Source organism: Haliaeetus albicilla, chromosome 11, assembly GCF_947461875.1.
Source record: "Haliaeetus albicilla chromosome 11, bHalAlb1.1, whole genome shotgun sequence".
NCBI classification, from domain to species: Eukaryota; Metazoa; Chordata; class Aves; order Accipitriformes; family Accipitridae; genus Haliaeetus; species Haliaeetus albicilla.
The window spans coordinates 12,635,114-12,660,966 of NC_091493.1; the positions used below are offsets into that span (position 1 = coordinate 12,635,114).

General features: G+C 41.9%; 2 protein-coding genes and 1 long non-coding RNA gene across 4 annotated transcripts; all 3 read right to left on the reverse strand.

The window, feature by feature from the left end:
* Positions 1-2,133: 2,133 nt before the first annotated feature.
* Positions 2,134-11,665, reverse strand: PRXL2A (peroxiredoxin like 2A). The gene is made up of 6 exons (XM_009930920.2): positions 11,492-11,665; positions 8,535-8,714; positions 8,075-8,166; positions 3,954-4,094; positions 2,747-2,911; positions 2,134-2,608 (listed from the first exon to the last, which is right to left on the reverse strand). The coding sequence occupies exons 1-6, from the start codon at positions 11,499-11,501 to the stop codon at positions 2,510-2,512; spliced, it is 687 nt and encodes a 228-aa protein (XP_009929222.2). The 5' UTR covers positions 11,502-11,665; the 3' UTR covers positions 2,134-2,509.
* Positions 8,535-25,725, reverse strand: EXOSC3 (exosome component 3). 2 transcript variants are annotated; one of them, XM_069796156.1, is made up of 6 exons: positions 25,413-25,725; positions 25,168-25,317; positions 24,134-24,285; positions 16,158-22,723; positions 15,037-15,399; positions 8,535-8,714 (listed from the first exon to the last, which is right to left on the reverse strand). In XM_069796156.1, the coding sequence occupies exons 1-4, from the start codon at positions 25,689-25,691 to the stop codon at positions 22,522-22,524; spliced, it is 783 nt and encodes a 260-aa protein (XP_069652257.1). In that variant the 5' UTR covers positions 25,692-25,725; the 3' UTR covers positions 8,535-8,714; positions 15,037-15,399; positions 16,158-22,521. The 2 variants fall into 2 exon arrangements, with proteins under 2 accessions (XP_069652257.1, XP_069652258.1); XM_069796157.1 differs by lacking the exon at positions 15,037-15,399 and having other exon boundaries at positions 16,222-22,723.
* LOC138687702 (uncharacterized) lies at positions 23,138-24,127 on the reverse strand. The gene is made up of 2 exons (XR_011326818.1): positions 23,657-24,127; positions 23,138-23,621 (listed from the first exon to the last, which is right to left on the reverse strand). It is a non-coding gene; the product is annotated as an uncharacterized lncRNA (long non-coding RNA).
* Positions 25,726-25,853: the final 128 nt, after the last annotated feature.

Consider the following 25,853-nt stretch of genomic DNA (forward strand, 5'->3'; position numbering starts at 1 on the left):
TCATCTAGGACTTCCTGCAGTCTGACAAAAGAACCAGCGGCCAGATCTGACAGAGTGGGTGAAATTCAATTGCACATACACAGAATTGTTAAGTAGATGCTCTCCAGATTTAGCAGGTTCTAATACGACTTCACTTTATCTTAAATATCTTGGAATTTATTTGGGTTCCATCCCATTCTCCAAGGACTGTTTATGCCTTTCACATTTCATGTTTATACGAAATGCTCAAACAGCCCTTGGAACAAGGCCTGAAATCCAGGTCTAAGATCAGCACCTTCTTTGCCTGTCTCTGCACAAGATCTGTTCTCTGCAAATGGCAAAGCTTTCCAGTTCCCACTGGAAAGAAAACTCAAAACTCTACAGGAGCCATGCTCCAGAATTCTCATCCTGTTGTAAGAAAGATCTTTGTTGTTAGTACCGTCTTGCAACTGTAAGAAAGAGCAGCTCACACCCATCTCTTTTAGCATCTTTTGTGTTTCCTACCACTTGCGCTCCAAAGTAACAATACACCTACTGCAGACAAGTGGCCACTTACACAATGCTTTGAACTTCGCAGATTTGTGGAGGAAGAGTTTTAGGTGCCTTGTGTCAGGCAAGCACTCATGATACAGGTACTTCCTTTCAGTGGTAAAACCCAGGACAAAAAGCCCTCAAGCACAACTGTTCATTTCATGGAGCAAACTTTTGACAGCTGTCTGGCTGCTCTGGATGCCATTCAGAAGAGCCCACCTCCAGCCAGTTATTTTACGCCTTTAAGCACCCAATAGCTTTTTGGCACCATCTTATGGGCACACTTACCCAGGTAGCTCAGAACATGGAGACAATACATGGTTCTCTGCACCTGTCCATGACTCCTTGGAGAGCCTTTATAAAGTCCGTATCATGTAGTCAATTTGCTGTAGACTTTGCTGCTCTGCTCTCCAAACTCCTGTTCCTTCCTCCATCCCCCAAAACAGTCAAACACAAATTTCACCTAACCGTAGCATACCTAAGTCCAATTTCCATTTAGTTTTCAAATGAAACATCTCTGTGAACATATGAATCACCCAAATTCCTCACTGCTAGTGTTGTTTCAGGGAACTGTGAAGAACAGACTCTGAAGAGCACATAAATACTTTTAGTTAAAATTAGTTCTGCCTGGACATAAATACTTAAAGAAAAAAAAAGGTCAGAATTTCATCCATAATGATGTGATTTTAAAGTCTGTATAACTGATTTAACACAGACCAAGGCCAGGCCTCAGTGTTTGTGAAGTTTTAAGAGTTTTGGGGATTTAGGTTTCATACAGTAAGCATCATGCATGACCATTTTTTTGCACACAGCTCAACAATACAGATGGATAGGCACTGGCACATAGAGCCAAAATAGGCATATTACCAAAGTTTCAGAGGTGCAAAGCATCCCTGCCCTCAGTAGCAATGATACATGAAGGTTTCATTGATTTTAAGGTCAAAAGAAAGCAGAATGACAGTTCAGACTGACATGCTGCCAGGACAAAAGAATCCTTCCCTTTAATTCTTCTGCTGGCTTAGTACATTCTAGCCTGCGCATTTTTCCGAAGTCACCTAACCTTTTATATACACCAGCTAACGAAGGATACGTAACACTTGATAATCCTCTCTAGATGCAATGTTAAAATTTTGTTTAGACTTTGAAACATCAGCACATTTGGAAAATTCATGCTGTCATGCTCATACTTCAGTCTAGGCACATATATTTGGCTATGTATGGTACTGGGTCTCATGGATCATATTGTGCAACACTACATCTATTTTTAGGAGTAACAGCCCAGTCATTCTACTGCAGAACACAAGCCAGGGTGGAAACTCTACCTAATCTGCTCTCTGATATTGTTCCCTTTTCTTTTAGAATCTTAAAACACGAGAAGGAACTTGCCCTCATGCCACAATTATCTTCTGAAATGAACATTAGATGCCTTCAATCTTCATTGCAGGGAATCACACAAAGAGCTGGAAGATCAAGAGCCAGTAGTTAACTAACAAGAAACTTAGTAGGTAGACATAGTGGCACATCTTGAATGCAGAATCTCAGAATAATCTAGACAGACAGGATTTAGTCTTCTAGAAACACAGATGTGTTTACATGTTAATGAAAAAGCAAAAAGCGAAGGCATTTCATTTACGTAAAGTTTTATTAACCTTCAACCTCAGCTGGTACTCCATTACTCCAGCCTTAGAGTTTTGCTCCCCTAGGTAGACAAGTTTTCAGCTGACTGTCTGTCTCTGACTGGAAACATCTAGGCTAGGTCAGATTTTAGACCCAGCCTTTCATTAATACAGTCAGACACAAAAGAGCAGTTGAAATCCTGACCACCTGAAAGGCTGCAAAGCCTGCAGGAGGATTTTCATCATTTTCTATGCTTGAATAGAGAATCTTTCTTCTGCGTTGATCACTAAATAGTTAAGAAGCAATTAAAATGCATGTTCAAGAAACAGATGCATTCTACATTTCAAGCTGTGATCAGAAATATGCGCAACTATTTTTCCGCTTATGAAGCTTGTGGTTTTATCTTCTCAGCAGCTTCAAGGACAGATGGAAGGCTGACTTTGTCTCCAAATTCTTTCTCACGATGCTCCAGTAAAACACCCTAGTCAAAGACACAAGAGAGAAATTCATACACTAGTCTCCCCCACAGGAGATCAACTGACCAGCAACTGAACAATTCCAGAAAAGAAACTTTTGGTCTCACAGGAGACATAAAAGCCTCCTAGATGGCCTGTAGTACCTGTGTTCCTGCCCCAATCACGTAGACTCCTCCCAGGGTGAATCCTTCTCCTTCCAGGTTACCACTATATCCACTTTTCCAGGCACGGAAGAAATTTTGCCAGACTCCAAAGCGGAAGAAGCCTGACATCATCATTTTTCGTCTACGTGGTCCATAGAAGCCCTTCTGCAGGGAAACAGAAAATACCTCAGCAAACACAGTGAAAAGGACTTTTCCTCCCAAATGAAATTTAGGAAACCAGCCAACCCTGTATCCAAGAAAGGTCACAACACACAAAAGCTAACCAGGCAGAACTAAAAAGAAATTGCGCCTGAAATAACTTCTTTAAGGCATTACCTAACCACTTACATCCACGCAGCCAACTAGTGTACTGCCACCATTCACGTGGATTTTAAGCTAATCCACAGGTATTTAAGCCCTATATATATCTACATCCCTATTGCTGACAACAAGGGTCCTTTGTGATAAAGATATTTTTTCTTATTTTTGAAGTATGGCAATAAAAATGCTGGTAAAGAGGTAACAGTGGTGCCAAGTCCTGAAACTTTATCAGCAATCTGTTTTGGGGGTTTTTTTGGGGGTGGGGGTGGGGTGTTGGTTTGCATTTTTTTTTAAATCAGCCTGATTCTTTCACACAGGCAGAGTGATGAAGGAAAATAAAGGTATCTTCTAGTTGATTTTGAGTATTACGTATTCTTTTTCCTTCAGAAGCCAAATGATTTCTAAAGGCATCTTCTGGGTTAAGAAGTAAGCCAGGGCCATGGTTTTGTAAGACATGAGACTGGCAATACAGCATGTGACAGTGTACTGGGACAAGCCACATTACTGCAATTTGGCCTGTACATCATGAATTAATTATGTCTGTCACCTTCAGACCTTGATTCATACATCATAAACATCAGCAAGTCACACAGCCAGTGGAAGAAAGGAATAAAAATTAATAGGCCACATTGTTTACCTGTTAAAGGGGAGGGGAGGAATAATCCTGCAACAGCATGTTATCGGTGCATAGCTACAGAACAGTTTGTAAGCTGAGCAGGAGAGATAGATATATATAGAAACGCAAAGCTAATTAACTTCTTAAACTACAATGCTGCTAAAACCTTTTTCATTCAGACCATGTTCTATCTGTATTATTTATACAAGCTCTTCAAAGAGGACATTCATAAGCTTGTTTTTAAACAAAAGAACACCGACTTCACTATACCTTTTCATCCAGAAAGATTTCTCCTTTGAAATAATGCTGAAAATCCTCCACTTCAGTCCCTATCTTCTCTTTCACAACAGCATAGAGAGGGACACCCAGCTTGGACAGCTGAGGTTTCAGAGAGGAGAGCTCAGAAGCCTCCTAAGAAAGGAAAAAAACCCAAACATTTCAGGCGGTAAATGGAGGTTGGAAAGCTTCACCTTGAATTTCAAGAGCATCAGAAACATACATAAATTCTAGCTTGAGCCACAAAACAGAAACAGATCTGTAAATCAGACATTTAAGCTAGCTCTACTCCTAGGCAGGTATTCACTGGATTTACTAGAATTTTCTTCATTAAGCAGAGAGGAAGGAGATTTTTTTGAGCATTTACTGGATAAAATATTACAATCCTGGAGAAAACATATTCTTAACTCAGAGCTGTAGATATACCTTGTCTGTGCTAGGGCTTCAACTATCTTTTAAAGTGTTTACGGAACAGTACAAAGATACTGCCTGCACATCACTTAACTTTCCCAGGCCAGAATTTCTAATCTTTTTTTCCAAGTAGAAATACATCATTATCAGCCCTTTTGCAAAGTATTTTGAGAGCTCTGTGCAGCAGCAGGCTATACAAGTCCAGAACAAGGAATGGACTGAAGATGCGTTCTCCTTCCTAGATCCTCCAGTGAAAATAATCATGGAATTTCTTCATACACCTTCAGTATCCCAGAAGCAATACTGCTTTTTCTGGTGTGTAAGAGTGTAAGGTGTCACCACTCATCAGCTGGGTTTTTTGTTCTGCTGAAGGAATCCCAGCTCCCACAGTCTGTGCAAAGACCTCTGAGGGTTCCAACAGATCAGAGTGCACACTGAAACATGTTTCTTCTCATCTCTGATGGAGAAAGGCCATTTTTACTGGACAAAACTCCTACAAAGAACTCCATGCTTTAAAAAATGGACACAGTCTACATGAACACCCTCAGCCACCTAACCAAAATGCCTTAACTCAAAGGCTTGCAGGACATCTAGAATTTACCAAGTATCAAGTAGCAGACAGATAGGGGTGAACAGACAGGAGAAAAGACATTAGAGAAACACATCAGTAGGTGAAAGGGTAAGGGCAGCTTTCTAGTTCACCACTCCATCTTTTTCAGAGGAAATGAAAAAGGATGAATCAGCATCACAAGCAAACACAGAGTAGTGAGCAGTGAGAGTGTCCTGGTTTCGGCTGGGATAGAGTTAATTTTCTTTCCAGTAGCTGGTATAGCATTATGTCTTGGATTCAGTATGAGAAGAATGTTGATAACACACTGATGTTTTTAGTTGTTGCTAAGTGGTGTTTATACCAAGTCAAGGATTTTTTTCAGCTTCTCATGCCCAGCTAGCAAGAAGGCTGGAGGGGCACAAGAAGTTTGGAGGGGACACAGCCAGGACAGCTGACCCAAACTGGCCAAGGGGATATTCCATACCATGAGCAATTGCACTGTCCATCACTTGTTTTGTATATTCCAATCCTTTTATTACTATTGTAATTTTATTATTGTTATTATTATTAGTTTCTTCCTTTCTGTTCTATTAAACCGTTCTTATCTCAATCCACGAGTTTTACCTTTTTCCCTCCGGTTCTCTCCCCCATCCCACTGGGTAAGGGGAAGAGAACGAGCAGCTGCGTGGTGCTTAGTTGCTGGCTGGGGTTAAACTATGACAGAGAGTTAAAGGATCATAGCTTACACTTGTTAGATTTTTCCCCTCTTTTCTGTTCTTAAAGATCTGGTAATTATTTTCTGTTTTCCCTCAACAAAATGCCTTATGATCTTCCTAAAAGGGGGGGTTAATAACAATTTTATCTGGGATTTTCTATATAGTTCAAAACTCTCATAACCAACAAAAAAAAAAAACCAAAAAAGATCTGTATTGCGACCTAGCACATCTGAGAACTGATGCTAGTGCAGTGGGGTCCCCTGTAAAGCCAGAAATCACTGTCTCTGGAGAGACAGCAATACCATCAAACCTTGATTAGCCTTTTGGAGAAAGGCACTTCAGCAGTTTGGTGGGGTTTATTTCATGTCTTCTTGCTTGGCTTTTAGGAGGGGAGAGAGCAGGAATGATGTAAGAGCACAGTTAAGTTTTAAAAATTCTCAAGAGATTAGACTTCAAGCAGCATCTTGGCACTAGACCTGATTTGCTTTGCTTTACTGCTAGTTAAAAATTATACAAGAGAAAACAAAAAAGTTTATTTTTGTGGGCAAATCATATCACATAACAGCTGTACAGCTTTACCATGGGGCTGTGACCATTTCATCTAGTCTGTGAAACTGTTTTCTTGTTTTTGTAAAAAGCAGACAAGCACACCCTAGCAGAATACCTCCTCTCTCCACCAAGGCAGGGACAACCCAAAAGAACAATTCCCATTTCAGTTTGTCCCTCTGATACTATGGCTCTTCTGCTATTTTAGACTGCTTGAGTTGATACCTACAACATTTAGCAAGCCCATGGCACTTTCACAATGACTGGAGCATTGGATCATTACCTGGCCAGATCCAGACTGTGAGATGTAGAAGTGCAGTCCTGTTAAAGATAGTCTATCTTAAATAACAAAAAGGGAAACTGATGATTTAGGATGCAGATGATAAAGTTAAAAAAAGTCCATATTTCTTAAGTCTACAGGCCTCAATTCTCAAGGATCCAAAGGCATCATTCCAGTAGGATTTGTGACATCCTCTGCAGTGGATAATGGAAGTGTGTCCTCACCACTGATATCAGGTCAGTGATCTATGAGGCAGAATGGCCACTTTTCAACACCACCACTGTGTCCAGGGAAGTATATATTCCTGGAAGTATATATTCCTTCACAATGCTGTCAACGAGGACAAAATTCAACATCCTTTCCAAGGTGTAAGATAGTGGGAACCAAGTGTATTTTGTCTCTTGCAAAAAAAAACCAAACAAAAAAACTACTGCCTGCAAGTTAACAGGTATGGCAAGTCACCTGTATTGAACCATTCCACCAGCTCAGAGTCAGCAACACTGGGGAAAGAAGCAGCTTTCATACTACAAAGAAACATTAATGGGCAAAAAAAAAGGGGGGCAACTGAAGTGTTCTTAGGAGAACTCACAAAAATGCTTTGAGTGTACAACAATCAAAAATAACTTCAGTTCAGACAATTTAAAAGCTTTTTCAAACACTTTCACAATTAAAATACAAAACAATTCTTTGTCCTAATTAGCTGATCAGTAGTGTGACTGCCTCTGCTAAAAATTTGAATTTTTGAACCAAAAATAAGAATTAGAAAATTAAATTTCTCTCTCCTCAAAACCACAATTCTTTGAATTGGGTTCTTTATTTCTACTTAGGAAGTCAGCATTGAAAAAAAAAAAAATCATTAATGAATTCCTGTCTGACTATATTGGAAAGGCACAGTCAGGCATGCAGCGCTATCTCCTCCTGCCTATGCTACACCTGTTCATAGAGCAAAGTACTTTAATCTTTAACCTTCCATGAATTCTACACATACTTAAGCAGTTACTACTGATGGGAACAGATCCCTTAATGAAGTGGTTGCAATATTAATTACTCCATGTTATAAAGTAGTGAGTAACAACATAATAGCTATTTTTCCCCATAGCTATGAGAAAAATAATGGCCAAGGTGTAAGTTATGGCCGTTCCCAGGCACACAGTACATTCAAATCTTATTTTAAGTATCTACTCCCACCTCCGTCCAAGGAGCCTAATGCCAACTTAAGGATCAAATTTTGTTTCCCCACCCGCCTTGTTATGGAACAGTAACTCCTTGTCTTCAGACTCCTTAGCTTCCTGACTCATGTTCAGCATCTAGAACAGCAAGAGACTCCCCTTTATGTACACCTTTTTTTTGCTGATGAGCTTTATCTGATGGCTTTCTGCCAGTCCAGTCTTGGGCTGCTTTTGACCAGAGACTACCCGATCACAGAGATTTATTTTGGACATATGGAACACGACTAGCTCATAAGACTCATTACCAATTGGATTTTGTGTAATCTCCCTTTCTAGATACCATAGGCTAGGTCCCTGGTAGATGTAAAAAATAATTTATTTAAAGGGAATCTATGCAAGTAGAGCTCAACTCTTCCTTATTAATCCCCAAGCCCATTAAGTACCTCTCTGCACAAAAATCATCCAGGTCTTCGCACAGCCATGATCACTGCACCATTCTTCTTCCATAGTTCACCTGCTTTGAATGTTCTTTGTTCTGTTTATACAGGAGAAACAGCATCAACAATAATATCAGCCATTCTTGTTTATATCGATTAATGCTTTAAGGACCAACATAAAGCACTGCAGAGAATTCCACATTCAAATACAGTTTTATCAGAAAAAAAATCTATATGCCTAACAGGTTGTTATTGCTTTATTGATTTTTAGAAGTGTGTCATGTTTCATCCAGAAATACCAGTTTTGGTTGCTCTTCCTTCACCAGAATTATCAGCTATCAATGACACCCAACTACGTGTTATAACTAGGAAAGACTAAGAAAAACTCTTCCCACCCTGGCTTTACAAAGGTTCTTATAAAAGCCCAATTATTGAAGAATGTGGGCTGAAACACCCAGAATCTTACCTGATCCCAAAGTTTTTAGCTCTATCTCCTCTAAAAACTCCAACGTAGCCTTTTCTGGCTTGGACAAAAATAAGTCAGTGTTAGCAAGGACGATCCCTGTCACAGCTGCACCAATGGCCCCAAGACCAACAGACCACATGCCCATGGTGAAGATCCCAAAGTCAGGCAGGAAGGACATTTCTGGAAAGAGAAAGAAGAAAGCAGATCTAACACTGGACATCAATGATGCCAGACCAGGAGGAACTGGATTAAAACAACAACTAAAAGCTCACACAGATATTTTTGGTTTAACTGGAGATGATCTGTGTATTTATTAATGTACTGAACTGGGTTTTAGAAGATCTAGATTACATTCCAGTTCTGTGCCTGACTCACATCAAAACTTTTAACAAGATATTCTTACCTTTTCCTGCTACCGGACTGACAAAAATATTCATGATTAAAGTGCTCAGATGCAATGGGGAGAAAGATGATTGAAGTATATGTGTGTAATAAAAAGCCTCTAACAAGATGATCTCTATGTTAGCCAGTAACTTAAATTATTACAGTAAGACAGTGGTTTCTTTCAAAAAAAGAAGCGTTTGTAGATTAAATGTTTTTTTCCCCCACTAATCTATATTAAACAGTGAACTTCATAAATATACCACAGAAGACTTAAAAAAAAAAAAAATCTATATCTGGTTCACCATAACTGGTAACCTTTCCTGTTCCTTACAGTTCCACACTAGAACCAAAGCAGGCACCAAGCCAAAATTAGAGCTCATCAGTCATGCCTGTAGGCAGAAATATATAGATTTGCAACCATTTTATTAGACACAGTGATCCAACATTACAAACACGCCCTGGACAGGACCTTCTATATGCTAACCAATTTCCACTCCGGCTAAAGCAGAAATGACATCAGGAACAAACAACTTAAACTCACACCCATCAGTTAGAACTGACAGATAACATTGCAATTGGAAGCCATTACATATGCATGCTCAAGACTTATACAAACACTGCTTGTTGTTAGCAGTGACTCTAGTTCGGTGGCAATTTTATTTAACCACCATCCATCCACATATCCCCCACAGCCCAATCCTGACACTTGCACATGTTTCACAAGCGTGGGAAGGGCTGACAGCGACCTTCCAGTGAGGCACTATCAGTTATGAGGATGCAGGAAAGCACACTTAGCCCTGCCTCATGGACAAAATTCAAGATCCAGCTCTGAGCAATAACTGGTACAAGAGTCATTGGAGTTTTGGCAGTATAAGAAGTCAGTGTACACTTACATCACAACAGTTATGTGTTACAAAGGGGTGTAGGTTTGCATTCACCCAACTTTAGTATTATACAATACGAAGAACTGAAATTTTTCCAGAGCCATCTGCAAAACCCTATTCCCTGATAGACTGTTTTGGTAAATATTGCCCTCTGTATATACTTTTGTATGGGAGAGAGTTTTTTTCCCCTCATAAATATAGGAAAATATTACTGTTTTGAACTGTGACTGGCAATAAACCAGAGACACACATTATCTTTAACCCCACAGCTAGCTGTTGCCAGAATTCAGAAAGTAAGAACCAGAAGCAGCTCCTTGCTTTTGTGCCCAGAATTTTCTGGGAAAAAATCCCTTTCCATCCTTAAAACTAGCTCCAGCATACTGACAAACAAATAGAACCAACTGCCTACCTGCAGAAATAGCTAGAAAACATTCTGAAAAAAAGATCGCTCTGTTCTTCTAACAGCGTGCTTGGTTCCAAGGAAGGCAGTATCACAGTATCTAGAAACATGAGTAATCCATGATCCCAAGCAGGAAACAAGGCTAGTTTACACAAACATAACACAGATAAGAGAACAGATTCTCCCCCATTTCACCACTTATTTCTAACCAAGGGAAACCTTCCTTGACCATATCTGCTTTCTCTAGATACTTTTTTTCAAACATAAAGTCATACCGTAATGACAATTTTTTGATATCTGCCTCTGACTCATATCAGAGACCATTCTGACCCCAGCCTTTGGAATGACCAAAATGTAACTCAAAATGTTTTGCTGTAATGCAGCAATATCCTTGTGTTAAGACTTAAAATCTCTGTGGCATACCCAAAAGGCTATAGCGCTGCTCCCTTCCCAGAGTTTGATTATCTAACTATTCTTTAGACTTTAATCTTGTCTGGTCAAGAATTATGTTTTTCTCTTAATTCTTAGTTACAAGAGGAGAGGGGGGGTAAAATCCAAGTATTTATCCCTTGTGCACGTCATTTGTGTACAAAAATGTTGCGAAATTTGTGGCAACTAACTGCTTAATGAGTAGTTCTCACATAGCTTTTTATTTTTATTAGCATTATTACTATTGTTAGCATCATTAGCACAACTAAAAGCCAGCTTCCAGCCAGTGGTAGTTGATGCTTAGTCAACACATCTCTTTAGTTTAGTTGGGACTCTTTGGTTTCCAGTCAGTGACAAAAAAACCCTATTCAAATACGTGAATCTTTTGCTATTTAAAAAAACAGGGGAATGGAAGAAGCAGCTCTACATGGTGGTACCGAAATTCCTCCCCTGCTGAGCAAACACCAGTGAGCCACTCTGAAAAATATGTATAGGAAACAGCAGTCAGGATTATTAAAACATTTGCTAACGAGACAGGCTGAGCCCTGACACATCTATGTCATTGAACCCCAAGTGAAGAGACTAAACAGAGAACAGCTGACCATTTGCAACTAGCAGCTTCAGTTCTATTTAGCTGCTGTTTATTAAGGAGATCTGAAGCTCAAAATAACTTCACAACCCTTCACCCCACCTTAAAATACAAATGCTACTGCCTTGTGATCAAACTCTGTGAGTTTTTCAACATCAAAGACAATCCACAGTAAGAAGATACAACAAATGAATCCTGTAAGCGATAATCCAGGAGGAGAAGACAAAACAGGGCATCCCGTAAGCCTTTAAATTTAGGTGCACGCACTCACCAGAACCCATGCAGCCTGCACAAGCATCAGCCACCACCAGCTCCCCCTGAATGCAAGCGTCGGCAGAAGAGACAAACTGTGCTGCCACGGGTGGCAAGTGGGCAGGACTAGGCAGGAGTCCAGCGCTGGAGCCTTTGCCTTTCCGCCAGGACCTGGCTCTCAGAGTCTTTGAGAAATACGTTGCCACAGCCACCCTGCGGCAGTTACGAAAGAACAGCTGTCCAATCCACAGCAAGATTGTTTTAAAGGTATCTTAATCATTCAACTTTTTTTTTTTTTTTAAACTGAACACATCGTTACCCTCTTTATGGGGTGGGTGGGTACAGGGAACAGGAATTAAGAGAAAGCTTTTCTGAAGCTAGGATCACAGCACTAAACTAAGATCTGCATGCTGAACTGTGCTCTTCTGTAGAACTGTGCATTTTTACAATATTTTCTCTATGCTTCAGCCTATTCTACTTCTAACCCCCCTCCCCCCCCAGGCACACTGCATGGCAAAACAATACAAACAACCCTGGAAACAATTAAAAAGCCATCACAATGCATAGCGTTAGAAAATAGTTTCAATATAGACGCTGTACTGGTGAATTAACCCAACATTTCTATGCTCAGTTACCTGCTTTAGTGGCAACATCCCTTTGCTAAAGAGCATCATTTTGTCTGGAACTATCAGATCTGCAAGCTCTCAACTCTGCTAAAACCTCCAGAAAAGAATGAGCACTCCTCTTTACAGAGAGCAGAGGCCAAAGAAAAAAGGAAAAAACCATCTTTTTGTGTGTTTTTTGTGGTGACCACAAGAGATCTCCAAGATAACAGTGAGTTATTTTGTGGTCTGTTAGTACTCAGCTAACCAGAATTTAAACAAGCTTAGTCTTAATCCTGTTTTAAGAGCCAGCTGATGGTCTTCACTTTGTGTCAAGACCACCAGCTAAAACGTGGTTTTCTAGATGTCTCATTTCCCTCCCACCCACAATCAGAGAAAATTGTCATCAGGAGGATAGCTATCCTTAAACATTTATTTTAGCAGTGTAAACAGGACTATTGCAGCTGTGTCAAAAAAACCTGGAAAGTCTGTGTTTTCAAGTTGTCAGTAAAACTCAGGGTACCACACAGATTTACTTACATAATTTTCCTAAGAAGACAGCTGAGCAAAAGTGGAAACACTCAGTGGGCACTCTCGCAAGCTGGACTGCACTAGCACATAGACCCTAGTCTAAAATGGCTGTGACCATTGCTTATTCTTTCCTTCCCTCCCAACTCCCCCAAGAGGTTCCATATTGAGCCTAAAAATATTTCAGAGCTTTGTCACAACTTGCATATCCCAAACAAGTTGAGCTGATTATTTTTTTATGAGACATTCCCCCCAAAAATGAGTCATATGATTACAAATATCTTTGTAATCTAACTCCTATAAAGAAAATTTACAATTCACAATAACCTGGTAACATGCTCATCAAGATTTCATGAGCTTTTAAATACCATTAAGTATTATAAAATACAGCACCCTAACTGACCTTCAAAATTAGCCCTGCTTTAAGTGTGGATTTGACTGGAGAAACTTCAGAGGTCCCTTCCAACCTAAATTGTCCTTTAAATGCCAAAATCAACGCAAAAAAGAAGCCTCCTAACGTTTCTGATGGCATGAATGTAGGTAATTCTCACAACACCAGGGATTTTTTTCTTTTCACTATTGTAAAGATCCTGTAACAAACCATTCCTTGCGTCAAGAATAAGTCATCTTTTCAGATTTCTTCCCAGTCTGCGCATATTTCATTACTGAATTCAGTACAACACTGCGCTTGGCCCCAGCTAAAGAGAAAGTTGCTGTGTCAAACAAGCAAACCATACTCCTTCCTGTGAAAGGAAGTTAGTTGTTAGACCAAATAATCTCCCCCATTCTGAGACTGTTTTAAAGAAACCCAACAAATCTCAGCAACCCTTTCCTTTTGAGCAAGGGCGAGCAAAGAGCTCTGGTACACCACTTCGGAAATCTTCCGGCTCTCTAGGTGTATTCAGAGGGAAGAGGCAGCTAGATACCATGTATGCATAAATTCAAATCTCTGCTCAATCCGCAAAATGGAGATACCATGGAGATGGGAGGAAGTCCCTGGAGCACAGAACTGCCAAAAGGACTTATGTGAAGATAATACAGGCTAAACTCACTGCTGGGTCTGCTGGGGATCCAGAGCAGGAAAGCCGCACGCTGTGGCAGTCTGCACAGGTGGGGGAAGAAGGGGAATACCAACAGATAATGCAATGATGCAAATCAGTGTTCACCAAAAACACAGCGACCTGCTAGGCAGCGAGTGGTCCCTCCTGTTCCAACGCAGCCGTAACTCCTGCAGATTCAAGCTTAAATTATTTTCCCACCTTGTTGGATTCTTAGGCCTTGCCTGTATTTTAACTTTCACGTGCCTCGCGTCACAGAACTCCTAACAGCAAAATTATTTGTTACAAAAGGCAAAACCACAAAATAATCAATATAGGTTTCAACTCCGACCCATAGGGCAGGGGCAGCTCTGTGCATAAATGAGACTAAAGCATTAGTCTCAGCAGATACACCCGGCTGAGAACAATTTCCCCACAACCTGGCCTACCCTTTCTGTCGTCTGCTACGAACCAGGTCTGGCGTGGAAATTGTCTGATGGGGAAATCGTCCCTGTGCCTCCGGAAGGGAAGGCTGGGAGGGCTCCGAACTGGAACTTCAAGCAGCCTGAAGGAGCATTCAGTCAGTGGATTTCTTCAGCACCGCCATCGCACCCCAGACCAAACCGACGCGCTAGGAACGACACGAGGAACGAAGCGCAGCGTGTCGCTGCCTCCGGCCCGTCTCGCTGCGCCCGCTTACACCCTGGTTAAGTCACATAAGAGCGCAGGGGTCAATCGACATATTCGATCACGAGGACAGGCGTAAGCAGGATGCCGCACCGCAAAACGCCGCGGGAAGCGGCAGAGCCCCGACGGCGAGAGCGGCGGGCCAAAGGCCACCACGGCGCTCCTGCGGGGGGCGGGCGGGCAGCTCCGCCCGCGGCGCCCCTCAGGCGGGCCCCGCGCAGCCCGCCGCCGCGCAGCCCGCCGCCGCCCCGCTGCTCGCACGGCCCCCCCCCCCCCCCCCCCCCTTCACGTCTCGGCTCAGGGCTGCGCGCCTCTTCCCCGCCGCGCCAGCGGGGCCGGGGCAGCAGGCCGGCGGGGGGCCGGCGCGGCCCCGGCGGCGCTGCGGGCGCAGCCCGCCCGCCCTTCCCTCCCCGCCGGGCGCCCGCCCCCGCCGCCCCGCGACCCCGCACTCACGCCGCCGCGGCGCCCCGCCGCTCCCGGCCCCGCGGCCGCCGCGCAGGCACCGCCCCCGGCGCCCTCCGCGCAGGCACCGCGCCGGCACCGCGCCGCGCCGAGGCCGCCCGCCGCGGGTGCCCTCCGGGGAGGCGTCGGCGGGGCTCCGCGCCGCCGGGGGGCAGCTGCGCCGCGGCGCTGAGGCGGCTTGGCCCGCCCTCAGGGACTGGAGTGAATAAAAACCTTCCGTTCCCTGCCGCGGCCCGCGCTCCCCTCACCAGGACTTTCTTCAGCTTCTGGCTAAGCCAGGAAAGGAACGAACTGTTTTGTAAGATACGGTGCTGAAATATATTTTAAGGCAAAAAAAAACCCCCAACAAACCGTAAGGACTGAAGTCCGAGAACGTCGGGAGCTTATCGCTCAAGGAATCTGATTAATGGGGCACTTAAAATACTTACATACATATTACATTCAAGAATATACTTGCTCAGATAAGCCAGCCAATAACGTGTCACAACACCATCGAAGAACGCGCTCCTCAGCTCCTTGTGGTCATGAGGCACCGCTCCAGCCAGAAACGCAGAGAAGACTCGTCTTCACCACCTTGGGACTATTCCCTGGGGTCTCCTGTTAAGCTGGCACTTAAAATACCAAAAAACAAACAAAAAAAGGTAGCAGCAGTGACAGCGCTGTCTGCTCAGTTACACAACAGCAGCTGGGGACAATGAACATGACCTCTTCGATGTTACCGGAGAATCTACATTCCAAACCACCTAGAGCCACTGGTTTTCAGCACGTCCCAAACTTAGCTAGACCAAATGAATGGCCTTTTCTTATCTCTCTCTCAACTGGGAGTCACCAGCCACTCTGGTTAGACCTGCTCAGTTTACCCCTTATTGGCAGTTTATCTATAGTGCAGAGCTTGTTTTTTTGAGTAACCTCACCACAAAACAATTTCCCTGCTAACTGGAAGCAACAACAGTGTCCCGGTTCTGCTCTAGCACAAATCAAACTGGAGGCAATGTGCCCCAGTGCTGGGATGCACCAGAAACTATCACCGGGCAGCCTGCCCGGGCACCCCGGCAGACCCCTTGGAGCAGAAGACCACAGGGGCTTCCCAGAGGCTGGCTGCTCCCTGACCAGGCTGCCCTACTCCCGCAGGAGAGCCCAGTGGCCCTGCGCCGCGGGACGGCAATGCCAAACAGCCATTTTGCAAGAGCACGTCCCATTGCATCCCATTGCATCATGTTGCCTAGTACATGTCAGAATGGCACAGTCTCAGGCAGTTGCAGGGAAAAGATTTTGGGTCTTTTTGCCCGAAATTGTGGTAGCTATGCTTTTATCCATGCACATGCTTTTAGAAATCAAATGGGTTATAAAAAGCACTGAAGTCACTCACACTTAGCAGCAATCAAAAAATAACCTAAGGAAAGTTCATGGCAGAAACAGCATTACCAGACTACCTGAAAAAGCTGGGGTATCTGGGAGGACTGCAGGGTTTGAGGCTGCTTTTTTTTCCTTGGAAATACACGAAACCAAGTAATATCTCTACTTTTTCTCCTTAACCAGTGTGCGAAGGTTCTCTGTCAACACCAAACATCGTATGCTCAAGTGGCTTTCTCGCTGTTTTTGAAATGCAGTCAGCATTAGAATGTATCTTTGCTACTGTGACACAGCAATCTTCAGAAAAACATTATGACAAAAACATGATTGACGAATTGTCAGCCATCAGCATGTAATTAAAACCCTAATTTCTGCAGGCTGTCAACATTCCTTTCTTCTGAATTTTGTAACGGTTGTGGGTCCAGCTGTCAACATTTGGCAATGGTAGAATTGCAGTTCTATTTTTTTGTTGCCATGGTAAGCACACAAAACAAAAAAACTTTTCTCTTAATGATACTTTTGCATGTTACACCTCTAACAATCTGGCAGTTGGCCTTCACAATTCAAAGGTAGCCAGTGTTCCTGCGGGCGAAAACCACCACCTACCACAAGACGAAAACTTCTTTTTATTTATTGTTTGCTCTGCGTAGGAGTCCATGACAAGGCATCAGGCAAGAACAATAAGCAGTTAATCACAGAAGTGACTCTGACTTCGTTTGTCCCTACTGTTAAAAAGAAAAATGCAGAAAAATCTGAGCCCGCACATCTGGATTCCACCCAAGAATGTCTTCCTACTTTACAAAGCCATGAAATCCCTTGAATGCATGCACACTTCCAATAGACACAGAACCCAAAGAAAAATGGTGTCATGAAAATACTGGAATCTAACCTTCTCTGCCTACCTCTCTAGAAAGGCTTGCTTTCCATGAAAAGCTGCTGTGTTGCTTAAGTGGAGTTGCAGCAAGGACTACTTTGTCCTTATTGGACTTCCTTATTAGACTACCTTTGCCTTGATTGCTTTAGAAAGGTAGGGAGATTTTGGCAGGAAAGCTGAATGGGAATTTGATGACTTTGGTTTTCTGTTTTTCCCTCTTGATAAAATCATATTATGATTGATCTGTAATAGTTTTGCTTTTCCATACACCTATTCAGATGTTATTCACACATTTTTCCTGTTAAAGAGACTAATAAAGTCCCTAACACACACGGAAAGAATATTTCACAGAGCAACAGGCACCAACATCTAATCTTCTAGTTCTCAGGTTTTGAATAGTGCTCTTAAAAAGCACATTGAGCCCTTCTCTTCCTGCTTTCATAATTCACTTTTATAGCGGTTAAACTGAATGAAGAGTATCAGTCTGCAAACTGTTTGTATATCAGTTAATTAAATTTCCCTAGCATGCCTGTGCATAAGTCACCCAGCATGCACTGTATCAGTATCTATGCTAAAACATGATTTAGCATTACGAAACTTTCAATTCACATACAGAATGACAAAGCTGTGTGTTATTTCAGAAGTTAATTATTTCTATTTCTTGTTGGATCATGCTTCTGTAGATCAGCTTTAGACCAAGGGCGTTGTTAGACAAATGGCTTAGAAAAGTCAGTTTGTCTAATATATCAGGAAACAGGAGATCTCAAAAGCAACAAGGAAACAGACCACGGTGGGCTAAGGCAAGATCTAGACACTATGTCCGTAGAAGGATTTCCAGACTAATTAAGATTTTCGATACTGAGCCAATAAGAGTAGATGCAGATACACAAAAATACAGCTTGAACTTTTCACCCATGTGCTTCTAAAGGCATATGCACCCAGATGCAGACTGACATAGGTTTCAACTAGACCAGGCAAAAGCCATGTATTGTGTGGAGACTGTACAGGGATATGTACTCAGGTGGTGGTGCTTGCAACCTCATCCTGAGTCTCAGGAAATAAAAGCACTATTCTGTCTACAGCCAGCCTGGACACAGGATCTTAAGATTTATCTTAAAAGTAAGATCAGGGTGCAGTAGTCACGAAATAAACCAAAGGACCTACAGGCCTTTTGAAATCAGTTTCACCCACATGAGTAGTTCACAGTGGAACACCAAGAAGAGATTGGTGCAACACCCTCCATCTGGACAAGAACAGGAAGAAAGAATTAGCAAGTCTTTTTAACGGGTATACAGATGCTTACACAAATGTCTTTTGGCAATAGCCTAATAAACACTGAATCACAGAAAAGCCTACCATTTACAATACAACAGATAACCAAGGCCTTCGGAAACAGCGGATGAGGTCATTAGTCCTTCTGTCTGTCAGTCTTTAATATCTTTAGGTCAGGTAAGCGTAATTAAAGCAAAATTGAATCTCTCGGTGGCCTATAGTTTTTTTATTTGTCCCATTTACTGCAGTGCTACCTATCCTGCTATTTTATTCCAGTTTTTTAGCTTTTCTTATACTAGGTTGGACACTGAGGCCTAGTAAAGAGTTATTTTTAATTACTATTGAAGCCACTAGAATAGTGGTCAAGCTTCAGGCTCTATAAGCAGAAACAGGCTCTTGAACATCCCAAAATACCCATATTGACAGCACCAAAAAGGCAGTAACTGCACCTCTGCAAGATCAGGACATCAGAGGAAAAGTCATTCTGCAGCAGTCCTGGTTAACCACCCACAGCTACTACATAGTTTCTATTAAAATCCAGGCAGCCAACACTTTTCTAGTGTTTCTGTTTCTCTTTCAAGTTGTTGGGACAAAATTTACATGTTTAATTCCTTACTATAGGCTTCAATAGTAGTTATGCATCTTGCAATCTATACAAGTCATTAGTAAGCACAAGGCTGCTTGTGTTACTAATACAACTAAAGTGTCCTACATTGTCCTTAAGACAGCTACTTTCTATACTCAACATATCTCACCAAGTTGATTGTATGTCGCTAGAAAAAACAGTGTAAATATTTTTTTATGTAAGTATGTAAAGCTTGGAGATGACCAATTTGTAAGGTTTAAAATAACATGTTGATTTACTGGTTGATTTAGCTGTTACTCAGAATCATTTGCTCAAGCATTAAGAAAACTGGGCTTTCTCTAACAAATTTGAGCTTCTCCAGTAGATGAGCTGCTCTTAATATTTAAAATCCAAGAGAAAAATTCCATGACCTCTTCTGCTAGAAGAACATTTGGGTTAGAAAAACAAAATAACCCTGCTATTAAAAGTGTTGATGCCAATGTGGGTCATTTTGACAGAACCTGGCTAGGAATCAAATACACATGCCAGCAAACCTCAGTTGCAACTTCCAGTGGTAAGGTGGTAATAAGTAGTTGGGCACAGTAAACTTCTAATCTAGCAGAGTTACAGCCACGCTCTAACCATAACCTTACAGTTAAGCTCTTAATCCTCTTATTACATTGAACTATTCGTCTGTGCAACTTTCTTCTGCTAGAGCAAAATACTAATGTTTTACTATCACACAATTTCAACACTGCATATCTGTACTTTGTTGGCATTTATTCTTGGTCTTTATACAACACATCAACCTAGGAAGGGCCACAAACTACATATTTCATATTTTCAATGTACGGTTTCCATTTAATTCTTTGTAAACTTTCTTTTTAAGGGGTCATGCTCATCTCTGGGGATAAGGACTGTGTCCGTGTTGACATCTACAATCTTTACTTTTTAACTTTCATCACAACTTGAATGAAAAGCAATGTAACAAAGCAACCCAATGCAAAATTACTGAGTATCTGAAATGAATGACTAAATAATGACTTACACTGACAAGGGCAAACATCACGCAAATGCAACAGAAAGACATTCTACTAATCAAGGTACATTTCAAGTCCACAGCATCACTTCTGCAAGTTCCATTTCCTGAAATGTGTTTATGTGCTTCTAATGGGAATGTGAAGGACTTCATTCACTCATGATCGGTCTTTCTTCCTAGAACTAAGTTATATTCTATGTCGCTCTTTTTGATAATACTGGTTTAGTCACTGAGCCAGAACTAAAAGTTCACAAGGACATCATATAGATTTTGCCTGAACATTTTGTTCATTAGATAAAGCTTGTCAAAGCTAGTAATTGGTTAAGGAACGTAGAGAGTTTTCTTTTCTCCAGTTAAAAAGAAACCAAAACACCAATACTGCCTTCTTTTAGTACTGTGTTTAAATGTATTTGCTTTCAAGCATTTTTCCACACACCTGTTTTACTCACATCCACTGTCATTTTTGCCACTGCATAAGGTGTCAAACTTAAGTGTAGTACATACTTAAAATGATTGTGTATTAAACACAGGCGTAGCTTTAATGCATTTTGTTCCCTGCTCTTGATTTAATCAAGGTTCTACCTGGGTGATAATCAGTTGACAATAGGACAGAATAATGGGTGGTGTGAAATGGGGCACTGATGATGTTGAAAACTTTCACCATTTGCTATGCTGCACTACCAAAACAGCATTTTTAAATCAGGGATTGTTCACATATCTTGCAGGTGAGGCTTAAAACTCAAGACTTTAGGGAGGGAAGGGAGGCTGCTTAGACAAGTAAAAGGGGGAGTGGTAAGGCTAATTGCATTTCAAGCCACAACTCTTCAGGAAATGATCCATGTCATTCCCCATTCCTGTGGTTTTACTATTATGATCCAAGAACATTCACAGAAAACGAAGCTAGCACCCTGAGATGATTTGGCAAGTGCTTTTCTGCTTATGCCAGCTATTGTTCTAACAAAAGACAACCTGCAGGGCCTCTAGTTAACTGAAGTTGAAAAAACACTGGAGAAGAGCAGCACTAGTGAAATCCTTATTAAGTTACAGCTTTTCAGGTGTAGTAAGAGAAACGTTATAGGCCTAAAAGATTTATGGGATGTGAATGAAAGTTACTTCAGCTGGGAGAAGACAGGTGAAAAAAAAGATGACTAAAGATCCACCAAGCCAGATAAGCAATATCCTAAACACTAAATACAGAGGCCAGTGAAACCCAGAAAGAATTCTGGATTGTAGCCATTAGGCTCACATGGAAACCATTAGAGTTATGTTTTTATTGAATCCGGGGAAGCCCTAGGTAAGCATATTAAAGATGACTCAGAGGAATGCTCTGAATTGAAGCAATTTCTGAATTAGAGAGATGCCAAAGAAAACCGCATCATCAAATACTACAGGCTGAACTTTGGATGAAATACAGAATAGGAAGAATTTTGTAGACAGTATTCAAGCTTACTCTAATTAGTCCATTTTTTTCAAATTTCATTTAACTATTGCTATCAAACTATTCAGCTTATTAAGAACCAAAACCATCACAGATCTAAATAACTGCTTAAACAGCTCCAGTGCAGTTCAATGGGTACATACAGTCAAATTCTTCTCCCACAGGAAGCAGGCATCAGTAATTTCCCTTCCATTACTCCAAGGTTCTCTTTCAAAAGAACAGCAGCAAACTATTCACATACTAAAATGGACTGACAGCTTATCCTTCTTAGGACAGCAATTCCTCTATATGCATGTGAGGAACTACTACACAATGAAGCCTAATACAGCTTTTTTCAGAAATGCTGATTTTGTTAAACATGAAGCAAAGCTATATGCAATCTTCATGCTGTAGCTAAAGAAAATAAATCTAAAATGTCTAGAAGTGAGAAATACATGGCTATTGCTGCAGTGGTCTTTACCTAATCTCTAGTTAAAAAGCACTTCGGAAAAGTTGCAAGTGACTTCAAATAGCATTACTGTCAACTATATTCTTTACCTCCAGTGAGCCATCAAGCTACCGGAATGTTCATGCTATTTCCTTAATACGACTAGCCAGGTAGTCTTTTAGGGAAAGTGGCAACATCACTATAAGCATATGTTGGGTCTTACCTGATCATCTGCCTTAAGCACCCTAGGCTACGCCCTGTGGTAATTATCTTCTGGTATTCTCCACCTGCATTTCTAAGCCAAAATTTTGTAAAATATTAAATAATCACTTTTTGTCACTGTATAGAGCACCTGACCAGAATGAATGACCTGCAGGATACTTTCTGCTACCCCAAGTAAACACATATTGTTTGAAGTTTTAATATTAATAATGACTAAAAAAGCAAATATATGCAGTTTACAAATTGACCAGTTCTTACAGAAGACTTTAGTTACACCTCAAAACTCACAGCTAATGGAAGATTTTAAAGACTGTCTCCACATCAGTTAGAAAATTCATAAGCATAAACAGGGTTTCATAATCGTAAGAGTAAAAACAAAGTTCCTAAACAAGACAAGAACAAGATGAGTGGATAAAGAAGGGAACTGAAGAACAACGGAAGTCTAGTACTTCATTTAAAAATGGCTTTTAATATGAATCTGAATACAAAAATAACCAAAACACCCTACAGTCATCTCAAGCAAATCCTCAATGTTTTCTTTTATCAATTCCCTGACAATTTGGCAAGAGCTTGTTTTCTCTGTTCTGCAGTCATATACTCACAGGCTTCCAAAATATTTACTATAATTAAAGTCTGTTGAACTGTTTTTGCTTTTACCCATATTCTTCCATTCATTCCCAGCACCAGCTCAAACGGGTACAATTGTGACAACTCCTGAATTATTTCACATTTGGGAGCCAAGAGTCTGTAAACAAGATTAAAAAAAGTCAGAGGAAGTAGTAAGTGCTCACATTTGATAGACACCGCATTATTATCACTCAGTAACTAAACCGCAGTACTGGTCTTATGGGACCTATTAGCAATACAGTATCAGATTTTTAATTCTCCTCTCATATGAAATAAATGCACCTAAAAAAATACAGCACTTGTGAATTTAGTAGGTTTTTTTTCTAATTAGATTCAGAAGTAACACCTGACAAATTTAAAGTGAATTGATACTTTTAGAACAATTCTATGGTTTAATAAATTCTAAAACTACACTGTTTGACAAAGTGACATTTTAAAGTGCTGCTACTTATAAATTTGACACCAGAGTTAAAGATGTGTCTTTCAAAACACAACTTCCCTTCTCCTTCAGGAAACAATATTAACAGCAGTAAACAGAGTATTTTGTTTTTATTAGGTGACAGCATACTGAAAAATAGAAATGTCAAGAACATTGTAATACATCTAGGATTAAATCAAGCTTCAACAGGCTTCTCAAAGGAGACAAACATATCAGGATTTAGCAGTTTGCTTGTAATATACTGTTATTTCTCTACTTACATACAGACAAGATTTGGAAAACAAACAGAATGGCTGCAAAAATATTTGTATCAGTTCACCCTGACTTCTGATGGGACATGTAAACCAGACAAATGATTACTTAAAAAAACAGGTATGAAATAGCTGCTCTGCATCTCCAGATTGCTTTTCCAAAGAACAAAACCAAAGAAAAAACCCCACCCAAAAGCAACAACAAAGTTTGACTATCATTTATTCATTTAATCTGATATTCTTTGATAGTCATAAAAATCTCATCTTTACATCAGCATAAGTAACTCCAAAGTTCACAATTCATTTAAAAGCTTATGAAACGATTCCTGGATTAACATGTCAGTTTTAAATGAAATCCCACAAATTTTGCTTTGGAAGTAAGAAAATGTGTATTCATGTGGAAAGAGCCCTTTAATCAGCTGTCAGTCAAATGTACATCCCTCACTATCACATTAAGCAGAAAAACGACAGTAAGCATTTCCCATTTTTAAACTCCAAGGTACTAGGTACATACCTGAAACCCTAGCTTGAATGTTTGATTTCCCCAGGTCACTAGTTGTATTCTCCATGCTGCCTTGGCAACCACATCACTTTTTTTTTTTTTAAAAACAGGTCACACAACACCATAAAGAAAAGCATCTAAATCTATTAAGGGGGAAAATAAACACTCCTTCTAGGTCAATATCCATACTCTATTCAGTAGAACTGGTATAAAGGCACTAAAACAATTACACACTCTGATTACCAAATTGCCCACACTGCTCAGATGACATAGTTGTGCGACTCCTACCCACCATATTGCACGTTAGAGCGACTACTTACTTTTCTTAGTACTTACTTTCTTATTAGACCTAAGGAAACTTTAAAGAGGAAGCCATCTTGTCCAATTATTCCCATTCCACTTGATCTTCCACTGCTGTCTATACAGACCATCTCTGGTTCCATGTCTTTATTTGCTACAAGGAACTGACCATAAATAAGATCTCCCACCTAGACAAAATAGTGTCAAAGAGCAGAAGTAGTAGAGAAGATCATACTGCACATTTGTAAGAAATACTCAGTTGATAAAGATGCTCTCATGAGGCCACAAAATAGTTTTAAAATATTGGTGGTAGAAAAATAAACTGGTATAATAAGAATTTTCATCTTCTCTTCTACTAAAGGCAACAGCCTCTGGGAACAATTATCTTGTATCGCTACTGGAATTTGACAGATATTTTTAAAAAGTACAGAATTTTATTTCACAGAGTATTTCTCTTTTCTTTTTTAAATACCAAACATGAATTTCTGTCTTTAGACTTTAAGAGTATTAAAAAAAAAAAATCTAAGCAACCTGCTCTTGTAATCATTTGAGGACAACAACAACAAACCCCACACTAACATACTTCGTTTTTCTTTACAGCCCACTTCTACGTTCTGGTGATGGTATTTCAGTTGAATGCAGAAAACTGTGGCACGCATATGCCATGCAACTGTTGTAAGAGTGTTCTTAAAGAACTGTTCTCCACCAGTAACAGATGGTGTTTTAAAAGCTCGTTCTAGAGCCTTAAATTCAGAGTGCCCCCTTGGATGCATGTTACTCATGAATCACACCTACGGCTGGCAAAAATTAAAATGTACGGAGTGCAAAAGCCTGCCACCTGATAGATCTCGAGCCACACTAGTTACACGTTCTCTTACACGTTACACCTCAGAAAGCCCACAGCCTAGTCACGCAGAAACCTCCGAGGAGGGCCACGGCAAAAATCACTGCAGACGAACGTGCACCCCTCCTCTTACCTGCGGTATAAAAAAATACTTTTACTAGGCAAGACTGCTAAAACGTAACAGGAGCGCCACCAAACGTCACCGCCGAGGAACAAGAGCACCAACCTGCACATTCGGCCTGTTCCTCTTCGTGGCGCCTTCGAAGGCCAAGTAGGACAGCGACGCCTGCTCGCTCCCACCGACGTCCAGCTTAAACACGTCTCCCGCCTTGGCCGTCACTATTCCTATGACGTGGTCGCCCTTCACCGGAACGTACTGCAAAAGCGGGGGGGCGGCGGTCAGCGCGGCCGGGCCAGCGCGGCCCAGACGGGGTCCCTCCCGGCACACGCCCGCTCCCCCCGCGCCCCTACCCGCTTCTGCTGCGAGTCCACCCAGTAGGCGCCGCCCGCCGCCCCGCCGCCGCCGCCCGCCTGGCGGTGCCGCAGCAGGCCGCACTTGGTCACCAGCAGCCCGGCCACGCACCGCCGCAGGCCCGGCCCGCAGAGCAGCCGGCCCCGCGGGGCCGCGCCGGCGCCCAGCCGCAGCCGCTCCCCGTCCTCGTCGGGGCGGGCGGGGAGGAGCAGCACGTCCCCGGGGAGCACCACCCGCCCCACGCAGGCCTCCGCCGCCTCGCCGCGGCCCGCCGCCATCGCCGCGCAGGCGCAGGACCACCGCCGCCGGGCGCCGCGCAGGCGCAGGACCGGGCCGGGCCGAGGCGGGAAGCGGGGCTGTCCCCCGGCGGCGGCGGCGGCGGCGCAGCTCTACGGGCCGCGGTGAGGCGGGCAGCCGCGGCCCGGCGGTGGGCTTCCCCC